The 12,015-nt window shown below is 43.5% G+C and overlaps 2 protein-coding genes across 4 annotated transcripts in view; one reads left to right on the forward strand and one right to left on the reverse strand.

The window, feature by feature from the left end:
* LOC110500006 (calcium-independent phospholipase A2-gamma) overlaps positions 1–2,873 on the reverse strand; it is a 40,341-nt gene extending 37,468 nt beyond the window's left edge. Inside the window, exons 1-2 of one of the 2 annotated variants that reach the window (XM_036959412.1) lie at positions 2,570–2,873; positions 647–2,153 (exon numbers count right to left, since the gene is read on the reverse strand). In XM_036959412.1, the coding sequence (XP_036815307.1) occupies positions 647–2,104 (1,458 nt within the window). In that variant the 5' untranslated portion in view covers positions 2,105–2,153; positions 2,570–2,873. The remainder of the gene's footprint in view (positions 1–646; positions 2,154–2,569) is intronic. The other variant, XM_036959407.1, reaches the window with a different exon arrangement.
* A 4,374-nt stretch (positions 2,874–7,247) lies between these two features.
* Positions 7,248–11,052, forward strand: LOC110500011 (dnaJ homolog subfamily B member 9). Of its 2 annotated transcripts, none has more exons than XM_021577124.2 (3): positions 7,248–7,335; positions 8,030–8,260; positions 8,969–11,052. In XM_021577124.2, the coding sequence occupies exons 2-3, from the start codon at positions 8,044–8,046 to the stop codon at positions 9,415–9,417; spliced, it is 666 nt and encodes a 221-aa protein (XP_021432799.2). In that variant the 5' UTR covers positions 7,248–7,335; positions 8,030–8,043; the 3' UTR covers positions 9,418–11,052. The 2 variants fall into 2 exon arrangements, with proteins under 2 accessions (XP_021432799.2, XP_036815365.1); XM_036959470.1 differs by lacking the exon at positions 7,248–7,335 and adding an exon at positions 7,338–7,596.
* The last annotated feature ends 963 nt before the right edge of the window (positions 11,053–12,015 follow it).

The raw sequence follows: 12,015 nt of genomic DNA on the forward strand, positions 1-12,015 counted from the left end.
GCCATTCCATTCGCTCTGTTCCAGACATTATTATGAGCCGTCCTCCCCTCAGCAGCCTCCATTGATGCCTACATGACATAGTTGTATATGGAGTGTATAGCCTGTGGTGGAACGTTGCCAGGACTCATATGTCCCACCAGTTGTGACTCCAACGTATGATGTGACAGTGGCACGATGTGCTAGATAGAGGGGTTCCTAGAATCCCTCTTCAAAAATAACCCTGTGAGCTTTCTGGAATCGGCAACCTAGTAAACAGGTGTACTTTGCCTGTGTATGTTGTTGTATTGATATGAAAACAACAGGCCACGGTAGTGACAAAAAACTAGTTGTTGACAAACCGGTGCGCCTTGCACTTACTACCATACCCCGTTCAAAGGCACTTAATCTTTTGTCTCGCCCATTCACCCTCTGAATGGCACACACAGACAATCCATGTCTCAATTTTGTCAAGGCTTAAAAAAACCTTCTTTAACCTGCCTCCTCCCCTTCATCTACACTGATTGAAGTGGATTTAAAAAGTGACATCAATAAGGGATCACAGCTTCACCTGGATTCACCTGGTCTGTCATGCTTCAACAGGTTACATTCCTTTTCAACATGATTCCTAACAGTCAGACCCTTGACAGACGCTATAATGTAGGCCTACCTTCTCTCTTTGGAGCAGCAGTCTCTTGGCCCTCTCCTCAGCAGCCTTCTGTTCCGTATTCACCGCCACCTCTCCTTGCCATGGCTTTGCCCCGGCCTCTTCTGCCTTCAGCCTCTTCTGCTCTACAGCAGCACTCTTGGGTTCAGCCGCTGCCCTGCTAAACCTGGGGACCAGGGGAGCAATGTAGCTCCCTACAAAGGCCTGTACAGTGTCACCAGAGTAGGATAGGTAACGGCCGATACCCTTTTTAGAAGATGGGGAACTTACGGGTGCAGCAGACCCTGGGGACGTTTTGTCTGACAACGGCAGGAGGTCAGTGGAACCACGGTCTGTGTTATGCTCTTTCTCCTCATCAGACTTTGTTATGCTGCTGAAGTACGAGTTCACGTGGTGGGACAGGTAGTTGTAGGTCTCATCCAGGTTAACTGAGAAGGAGCTGGGATGGAAGAGTTGTGTTGTGGTCTGTTGGGAGACTGTGGTGGTGGCTCTCTCAGGTGCACTACTATCTGTTGGTAGTGGTGATCTGACCTGCTCCAGCCTTTTGGTGGTCCCGTTGGTGGTCCCGTTGGTGGCCACAGTGGTTGGGACAATGGATGCTGTGGCTGCACGCTGCACCCTCCTCTGTCTGACTTCCTGGAAACTGGAGCCTGAGACGGCAGCATTTGCCCTGGCAATGTTGGGGCGAGGGGTGGCAATGGGAGGGGCGCTGGCGGTAATGCCAGGAGTAGGGCCAGGTGTAAGATATGGAGTAGGTGTAAGTGTTGGAGATAGAGTAGGTGTGGGTGTAGAAGCAGTGGCTGTAGTAGGTGGAGGACTAGGGGCAGACACCGAGACAGGGATTGGAGAAGGTGCATTAGCATTAACAGTGGTGTTAGCGGAGGTATAGGCAGGAACTGGGGCTGGGGTTAGAGCTGGGGCTGGGGTTAGAGCTGGGGCTGGGGTTAGAGCTGGGTACCCTACAGTACCATGACCCTGTGGTGTTAGCCCCATCTCCGGGCTGGCTTCCAACACTTTGCCAGCCTCAATGGCTTTCTGTTTGGGTTTGACTTTGAGCCGGGCTATCTTGGAGAGGAGCTCAGTGTGTGACCCGCTCACCGCCTTGGAGACGGAGTCCAGGGTGCTCCTGAAGCGTGACATGGTGTGGCTGAGACCAGTGGACCAGCGTGAGGTGGATGTATTTAAGTAGTAGACGCTGGTGTGGAGGCCAAGCCTGTGTCTTATCTGACTAGCTCTGGAGAGCCATATCTTATTGCGAATTCTACTTTTTGTGCTGTGGGTATACTTCCAGCTGAGAAAGCCAACTTTGTGGCTCAGTCCTGCTCGGACATCAAACCTACAAAGAGGATGTTGCTGAGAAGACAATGGAAGTGATGCTGCTCGTTGACCTTGTATATGCCAGAAGTTCGCTGCTCTGCTTACTTTGAACACACAAGAATCTGGAACACATCTCAGAGACATCCCTCTTGGTCTTGGAAGGCAGCTTTCATTTGTTTATTCCTTCATGAAGCTGGTGAACAATAAAAAAAAATAAGCATGACTAAAGAGGTACTGTGTAGTTTAAAACATATTGGAGATGTATGTACCTATCTGGTAAGGCCAGCTCTGGGATAGGCGGCTGTTATCCGGACGGCTTACTAGTGGCGCTAGCCTGTCGATTGCATAACTGCAAATGCACCCAATGACCAATGTGTGCTAGCTAGCCGCAGCTAATATACGTTATACCACCATGTTGTAGATGTGTTATCCCATTGGATTACAATCATATCTATAGCACTTTTTTGATTCATGCTGGGGAAGTAGGCAATCTATGCATGAACAGCTACTTAGCTAGAATTGCTAGCTACCGGTATTCCAGAAACAGCCACTAAACGGGTAACGTTAGCTATCTAAATGTAACAGTCTAGCCAGGTTATGATAACATACCAGTTTCTTGATGACGGTTGGTGGAAATCTGAAGAATTCATTGACTCTCGTAACAGCGAAATCAAACGAACATGTAAACACGGTTCACAACAAGCTTCTCGGTATGTGTTGGGGTCATTCGACTCGACAGTTTTAATCCACGGACAACAACAAAAAACAGAGGAAAACAATGATCACGCGGTCTTTGATCTGACCTACAATTGGCTATTTATCACCTGCCACTATCAGCCCACTGAGGGGAATTGGATTAATGGCCCGGGTGAACCGGGTTAGTTGTTTGCATTAGATTTGGAACCGGTTTGCCTAACGGGCGTGAGCTAGGAGTCTATTATACTGACAAGATAGTCTCGTCTAGTGACTGCGCTAACAAATGGGTAGATTCGATTATGCTGAGCCGCGGGACACCGGTCTATGGCCCGTGACGTGACCGTGCAAAAGCGGAGAGGGAGGAGCGCCCTTCTCAAATCAAACAGTAATCTGCGCTGCTCGGTCGTGTTGCCATCACGGCAGCATTGTGCATCATCCGGAAACCTACATCTATTTTTTAAATAGATATACACTACCCGTAAAAAGTTTTAGAACACCTACTCATTCAAGGGTTTCTTTATTTTTCCTATTTTCTACATTGCAGAATTGGGTTAGTTGGTGGTTCAATTTTATCCTTTGCCCCTTCCTTTTTATTTTTGTATCAAAAAAATGTAAAGTGATCGACAGCACATTCCTGCACAGTAGATGGCAGCATACACAAACAAACTGTGCGAACGCCATGACACCAAAAAAGAAGAAGAAGAGGACAAATCACTAATCATGTCTGGAATTACAAACTGAGAATTGGCAAACAAACTGGCAGCACCAACCCTGCTACAGGAGCCACACCAAGGCCTCCTGTGCACACACAGAATGGTGCATTGGCAGCCACTCTGATCCCCTGCAGCAGCTCCACTCCTTTGGAGGGTGCTTCATCAGTGTGGACTGAGCTCTGCCAACACTGCTCTCCCAGGTCCCCCCAGCCACTGAATCCTGCGACTTGAGGGAGGTCTTTGTCAGTCTGCTCTGCTCTCACATGGTTGGCCAGGGACCTTGGCAAAGTCTCAGCTCACTCAACAAATAGCTGCAGATGACTCTGTGCCTCTTAGCTCCAGTGGTGGAAAAAGAGCCCAATTGTCATACTTGGTAAAAGTATAGATACCTTCATAGAAAGTTACAAGTAAAGGTGAAAGTCAGCCAGTAAAATACTGCTTGAGTAAAAGTGTTAAAGTATTTGGTTTTACATAAATAGCAAGAAATGAAATGGCTAAAATATACTTAAGTATCAAAAGTAAAAGTATAAATAATTTAAAATTCCTTATCTTAAGCAAAGCAGACGGCATCATTTTCTTGTTTTTAAAATGTATGGATAGCCAGGGGCATACTCCAACACTCAGACATTATTTACAAAAGATGCATGTGTTTAGTGAGTCCACCAGGCCAGAGGCAGTAGGGATGACCAGGTGTTCTCTTGATAAGTGCTTGAATTTAACACATTCAAAATGTAAGGAGTACTGTTGGTTGTCAGGGTAACAAGTACAATATTTTCTTTAGGAATGTAGTGAAGTAAAAATCAAAGTTGTTAAAAATATAAATAGTAAAGTACAGATACCCCAAAAAACTACTTAAGTAGTACTTAAGAACAAATTCTTATTTACAATGACGACCTACACCGGCCAAACCCAGACGACGCTGGGCCAATTGTGCGCCGCCCTATGGGACTCCCAATCAATGACTGCCCTTAACCAACACAAAAACATCCTGTGGCGTTCTGCATTAGCATCGAACAGCCCCCGTGATATGCAGCTGTTCAGGGAAGCTAGAAACCATTATACACAGGCAGTTAGAAAAGCCAAGGCTAGCTTTTTCAAGCAGAAATTTGCTTCTTGCAACACTAACTCAAAAAAGTTCTGGGACACTGTAAAGTCCATGGAGAATAAGAACATCTCCTCCCAGCTGCCCACTGCACTGAAGATAGGAAACACTGTCACCACTGATAAATCCACCATAATTGAAAATTTCAATAAGCATTTTTCTACGGCTGGCCATGCTTTCCACCTGGCTACTCCTACCCCTGTCAACAGCACTGCACCCCCAACAGCAACTCGCCCAAGCCTTCCCCATTTCTCCTTCTCCCAAATCCATTCAGCTGATGTTCTGAAAGAGCTGCAAAATCTGGACCCCTACAAATCAGCCGGGCTAGACAATCTGGACCCTTTCTTTCTAAAATTATCTGCCGAAATTGTTGCCACCCCTATTACTAGCCTGTTCAACCTCTCTTTCGTGTCGTCTGAGATTCCCAAAGATTGGAAAGCAGCTGCGGTCATCCCCCTCTTCAAAGGGGGGGACACTATTGACCCAAACTGCTACAGACCTATATCTATCCTACCATGCCTTTCTAAGGTCTTCGAAAGCCAAGTCAACAAACAGATTACCGACCATTTCGAATCTCACCATACCTTCTCTGCTATGCAATCTGGTTTCAGAGCTGGTCATGGGTGCACCTCAGCCACGCTCAAGGTCCTAAACGATATCTTAACCGCCATCGATAAGAAACATTACTGTGCAGCTGTATTCATTGATCTGGCCAAGGCTTTCGACTCTGTCAATCACCACATCCTCATCGGCAGACTCAACAGCCTTGGTTTCTCAAATGATTGCCTCGTCTGGTTCACCAACTACTTCTCTGATAGAGTTCAGTGTGTCAAATCGGAGGGTCTGTTGTCCGGACCTCTGGCAGTCTCTATGGGGGTGCCACAGGGTTCAATTCTTGGACCGACTCTCTTCTCTGTATACATCAATGAGGTCGCTCTTGCTGCTGGTGAGTCTCTGATCCACCTCTACGCAGACGACACCATTCTGTATACTTCCGGCCCTTCTTTGGACACTGTGTTAACAACCCTCCAGGCAAGCTTCAATGCCATACAACTCTCCTTCCGTGGCCTCCAATTGCTCTTAAATACAAGTAAAACTAAATGCATGCTCTTCAACCGATCGCTACCTGCACCTACCCGCCTGTCCAACATCACTACTCTGGACGGCTCTGACTTAGAATACGTGGACAACTACAAATACTTAGGTGTCTGGTTAGACTGTAAACTCTCCTTCCAGACCCATATCAAACATCTCCAATCCAAAGTTAAATCTAGAATTGGCTTCCTATTTCGCAACAAAGCATCCTTCACTCATGCTGCCAAACATACCCTTGTAAAACTGACCATCCTACCAATCCTCGACTTTGGCGATGTCATTTACAAAATATCCTCCAATACCCTACTCAACAAATTGGATGCAGTCTATCACAGTGCAATCCGTTTTGTCACCAAAGCCCCATATACTACCCACCATTGCGACCTGTACGCTCTCGTTGGCTGGCCCTCGCTTCATACTCGTCGCCAAACCCACTGGCTCCATGTCATCTACAAGACCCTGCTAGGTAAAGTCCTCCCTTATCTCAGCTCACTGGTCACCATAGCATCTCCCACCTGTAGCACACGCTCCAGCAGGTATATCTCTCTAGTCACCCCCAAAAACCAATTCTTTCTTTGGCCGCCTCTCTTTCCAGTTCTCTGCTGCCAATGACTGGAACGAACTACAAAAATCTCTGAAACTGGAAACACTTATCTCCCTCACTAACTTTAAGCACCAACTGTCAGAGCAGCTCACAGATTACTGCACCTGTACATAGCCCACCTATAATTTAGCCCAAACAACTACCTCTTTCCCAACTGTATTTAATGTATTTATTTATTTTGCTCCTTTGCACCCCATTATTTTTATTTCTACTTTGCACATTCTTCCATTGCAAAACTACCATTCCAGTGTTTTACTTGCTATATTGTATTTACCTTGCCACCATGGCCTTTTTTGCCTTTACCTCCCTTCTCACCTCATTTGCTCACATTGTATATAGACTTGTTTATACTGTATTATTGACTGTATGTTTGTTTTACTCCATGTGTAACTCTGTGTCGTTGTATCTGTCGAACTGCTTTGCTTTATCTTGGCCAGGTCGCAATTGTAAATGAGAACTTGTTCTCAACTTGCCTACCTGGTTAAATAAAGGTAAAATAAAATAAATAAATAAAATCACGGCTGGTTGTGATACAGCCTGGATTCGAACCAGGGTGTCTGTAGTGACACCTCAAGCAGACCGCTGCGTCACTCAGGAGCCACTTGATGCCTCTAGGGCAATTCAGAAGGCTGATTGAGGACCTTATTACTGATGAAGGTGGTTGTTCTTTATGACCATGTTTCTCTTTCTACTTGCATTTTGTATTTATATTGATGAGTGTATTTTCTGTAATTTATGTAGTTCGGGGCTCATCTGTAAAAGAGACCGTGGTCTCATAATGGCTCCCTGATAAAATAAAGGTTAAATTAATCAGTGTTTTATATCTGTGGTCATGTCGTCTTCAACAGAGGAAAATGGGGATACCATTTACAGCGTCCATTTACACCAGTACATGCATAACAACCTAAGCATTACGAAACTAAAATTCGATCTAGGCCTCACGTTGGCAAATTAGCAATTTATTCCATTTAAAAAAAACGCTTCTACATGTTTCTTTTCCCGCGGAAAGTGAAGAAGTAAGGGCGGAGTCAGAAATCATTGGGTAGGGTGCTGCCCAATCACATTGCGATTCGTGTTGTTTTCGTTTAGCGTAACGGAGCGTCAAAATAGAGCGACGCGATAACCGCTAGCCAACTGAAGTTATCCTTCGCAGTTCAGCAAAAAGGTAAGCAAAGCTGTATTGTCACAGCTATGTGTCCTCGCATAAACTTCATTATTAGTGTTATTGAATTATTGGTTGTTTAGATTCACTGGGCAATCAGGCTTGCTAGCGATAAATGCTTAACTAGCCATCTAGCTAAAAATTTCTAACCACCAATATATAAACTAGCTAAATAACAAGCTAATTTAATTTAACATCTTCAGCAATGTCGTTTGTTGTGCCAGCTTCATTGGGATTAATATTGGTAACGTCGTGTACGTTCAGGTAAACTGATTTTTTTTTTCTTAGGGAGTTCATACTTCACTCAATCAGGCTCAATTTGTCTGGCTGGCTCCATCAATATTGCTTAACGTTAGTCAAGATGACCGTGACTCACAGTGTGAGCTATGCAGATGATCAGTTTAAATTTTAATAGCTGTATCACTGCTCTCAACTCAAGGCACTGTTTAACTAAAGCTGCTATACAAGATTATGTGGGAACAGGGTGATCTTTGTGTTGGAGATTATATTAATACCAGTAGACATTAAGGCCTTTTCTGCTCACTCTTTTGCATAAATCACAACTGGCACTGGTTTCAATGCGTTGAAGTTTTGAACATGTATGTATGCTGTAGTGTAGCTTATCTCAACCATAGACGTATAGGCCAAGCTCTGGGATCTCAACTGTTCCTCTACTCTCCCCATATCTACTTTACAGACGCCACCAGCACCATGGCAACTGCACAGTCAGCGTTAACATTTGCAGTGTGTATCCTGATGATAACAGAGTTGATACTTGCCAAGAAGGACTACTATGACATACTGGGTGTGCGGAAAGATGCCAACGAGCGTCAGATAAAGAAGGCTTTTCACAAGCTGGCAATGAAGTATCATCCAGACAAGAACAAGAGCCCAGATGCTGAGACAAAGTTCAGAGGAATTGCTGAGGGTAAGTGTAATAGGAAACTCAAGGTGAACAAAAGAGAAGTAATTCAAAAGTAATTCCGGTTTATTACAAGTTGCAACAGTGTGTTTCCTCCAGAGCAGAAGTAGAGAAAATGTCTAACTGGCCTTCTCAGCGTAGGCCCTTGTATCCTAATCAGAGAGCACAACATATTCTGTAAACACCAGCCCGAGAGGCTTGTAGGAAGTCAAAACAAACAGGCAGTGACTTGGTCAGCTGCTACAGAATCACACGGTGTTCACAGAATGTCATCAATACAGCCGTGAATAATCAGTGTCCTCGATTCTTTTACCTCCAGTCTGGAGTCAATCACTATCAACAGACATGAGAATAATCCATAACAACATTCAGCTTCTAGTCTAGTGACCATCAACCTGCACCTTGAGTGTAACACTGGAAATGATGTGTACAAAAGAAACTCCAAATATACTTAACATTGTGTTGATCACTCTAAACTAAATATCAACTTTGGTCATCTTAAATATTCTTATTATTCTTTACTCTTTCTTGTCTTTTATTTATGTAAAAATGTCCATCTTCTCACATTCCTTCCAGTGTGTTCTTTCTTTATTATTGTGCTGTAGCCAAATGACATTATTGTTGTGCAAAACTAGTGTTTTTATTTGACACTGTACTGCTAATAGAATCATTGCTATGATCTGAAAACTGTTCTTGCACTTCTGTCATCTATAGCATATGAAACATTATCAGATGAGAAGAGGAGACAAGAGTATGACCAGTTTGGTCACGGCACATTCTATAATGACATAACCAAAGACCGAAACGGTCCAAACGTCCACCAGCCCTTCAACTTCAACGACATGTTCAAGGACTTTGATATTTACAACCAGAACCGGCACTCCCATCACCAAAGGCACTTCGAGGATCACTTCCGGGCCCACCAGGAGGCCCACCACAGCAGACGCAAGAGACACTTCCAGGGTGTCTTTGGAGCAGCAGGTGGTGGTGGCGGCTTTGATGACATGTTTGACGACATGGAGAAGATGTTTACTTTTGACACGGACACTACTAAGCGGACGGAGAGCACATTTCAGGGTACTACAACGAAGCAACACTGCAGAACAGTGACACAGCGCAGGGGGAACATGGTCACCACGTACACTGACTGCACTGGCTCCTGAGGACAGAGGTCTTTTGTCGGTATCCACATCCTCTGGGTCGTGTTCATCAGGCACGAAATGGAAGAAAGCAGCCTGAAATGGGGAGGTACTATCTGAACTTGTCCAATAAGCAAGGCTTGTTTTCCATTGCATAACATTTTGAAATGTTTCTCTACGTTGTGCTCTAATGAACATGACCCTTGGCACAGCTTGCACATAGGCCCCTGTGGCGGGAGCAAGCTGTTTTTGTTGCTGCTGTGACCTAAGTGCTGGTCATTGCTATTTTGTTGAGTCACAGTAGCTAATGAAAACACTTTTTAGCACACTCAGTTTGTAATTTTTAACAATTTAATTACAGCACTGAAAAGCTTTTGAAGCATATTTCTCACACTATGGTTAGGAATGTAAATGTTGTAGAGAAATATTTTTTGGGTTGTGTTAAGTCTAATCTGGATCCAGATTTTTATTAGCTACTTAGAATTATATATATCATTCTATATACTGTATATTTCGAAACCCCCCCCTTAATATTTACATAGGATTTTTAAGGAGACGCTTTTCAGCTATTCATTATATAGTCCCTTGCAAACCTAAATATGCAATTGAACATAGTATCAGTATTGTTGCCTTAAGCAACTTCAATTGTTCAAGAGCAATTAATTTTTTTTCATGGGAGAATGTTTTCACTTGAGCTTTGTTATTGTAATTCGTCAGCCAAATAGTTTCAGTAACTACTACCACTGCTGAACCTAGACATTTTCTCTGTGCATGTAGTATTTTGTATAGCGTACAGCTCCATTGTGTGAATCCAGCAGCCTTTTGGTTGGAACAAAACAGTGTGGATAATGAACCGTGACAGGTTTGCTTTTGTTTGATAAATGGAGAACAACGTCTGCAAAAATGTTCCATCAGAACATGTACTGAAACTGTATGGCAGCATTTTGATGCTGCCTGAAGTTACCTTTTTTTTGTGTGTTAAGGGATGCTCGCCACTTTAAGTTGAAATTAGGAAAGAAATATTCAGATCGACAAGAACTTGTATTGGCAAAGATCATAACATGTAAACTACTTTTTGTTGATGTAGCTAGCTGCATTATGATTTTCACTCCGGAGGAACTTTAACATCTCATCTGCTGTCTGCATGGACCACTTTAATTTATAAGCTAACATTGGTGTAAATAAAATCCAGTGTTGCTCATCCAACACCTCATAACCACCCCGTTACCTCATGTTTCACTAGTCTATAGACTAGAAATATCTGTTCTCCTGGGCTTGTATTCAGAAATGTTCTCTGAGTAGGTGTGCTTATCTAGGATCAGTTTTGCCTTTTTTAGATCAACGTGAATAACATTTACATGGTAAGGCGGAACTGATCCTGGATCGACAGCAACCCTATTCCGAGACGCTTAATGAATATGTGCCCAAGTTTATGTCATGTGCAATATTTTAAAGCCAGCTCCTTTTGTAATGCGTATGTTTCGCCACTGTTACTAGCTGGCTTTGTCATTGTGATATGTTGATGTATGACCCATATAGCACTTTAGTTATTGTAATCCAATGGATAAAATGTGTGTTACCTTGACTGAAAATAGGGTATAGTCCTTTGAAAATGGAGGGGGGAAAAGGCTTCAGGAAATTAAAGATGAGAACAAACGATGTGTATTTTTATTCTGTGAAATTGTACCAATCGTTGTCAGGTTGGCAGGTTTGCACACTCTCGAGTATAATTTTCTCTGCAACAATTTTTTTGGGGGGGGTAGTGCGATGATATGGTGTGTGGACCTACTAGGGAAACCATGCAGTTTATTAGGCTACAGATGAAATAAGGGCGGTGATGAGCTTGATGCTGCTTTACAATAAATATCGAACGTCCTATTCTGGTGACATGTTGATCGACGCTTGACTGACGTTTGACAAAAAAAATATTCTCGCTCTCATCCATCATTTTATTGTAGAGAAGCCTTCCTCGCACTGTATCTGCGAGCAGTTTGCTCGAGCTCACGTGCCAAGACTAGAGTAGGTACATTTGCTATTTAACGCAACCGTTTTCGTGACAACTAATCGGTAGTTTAAAATTCGATGGAAACATTGAACGTTACATTTTTATTCGGAACATATAAACGTAAACAGAAAAAAATACATGTGTGCACTACGTCACCACGCATTTGTTTTTATGCGCAACTGGTCCGTTTGGAGGAAACACCACTCAAAGATGTTTAACTAACCTAAGATAGATCACAGCGTTTTAAATTAATCATAGTGGGCATGCATTTCCGTTAGGGAACGCCTACTCTAAGGTGCGCGTGTGCATTAGCTCAATTCTCCCTTGCACTCCTTCTAAACAACGCAATTTTTGTAAACTTTGGCAAAGAACAAAGTATACAAAAATCAGTCCACTCTGTTCGTAACATATTATAGTTTTAAAAACCGAAAACTTTTTTGAGATCAAACGTTCCATTGTGGAAATTGTCGGCCAAAATCTATATTTTTCTACCGCCGGCCGCTGCTCTTCCTCTCACCACCATATTTGGTAGTGAGTGGAAACGCCAACCGGATGCTTCACATTTATTCATCCGGTTAAATCTCAGTCTCGTTCTATCTGTGCGCCACTGAAAATCT

Source organism: Oncorhynchus mykiss, chromosome 2 (assembly GCF_013265735.2).
Source record: "Oncorhynchus mykiss isolate Arlee chromosome 2, USDA_OmykA_1.1, whole genome shotgun sequence".
NCBI lineage: Eukaryota > Metazoa > Chordata > Actinopteri > Salmoniformes > Salmonidae > Oncorhynchus > Oncorhynchus mykiss.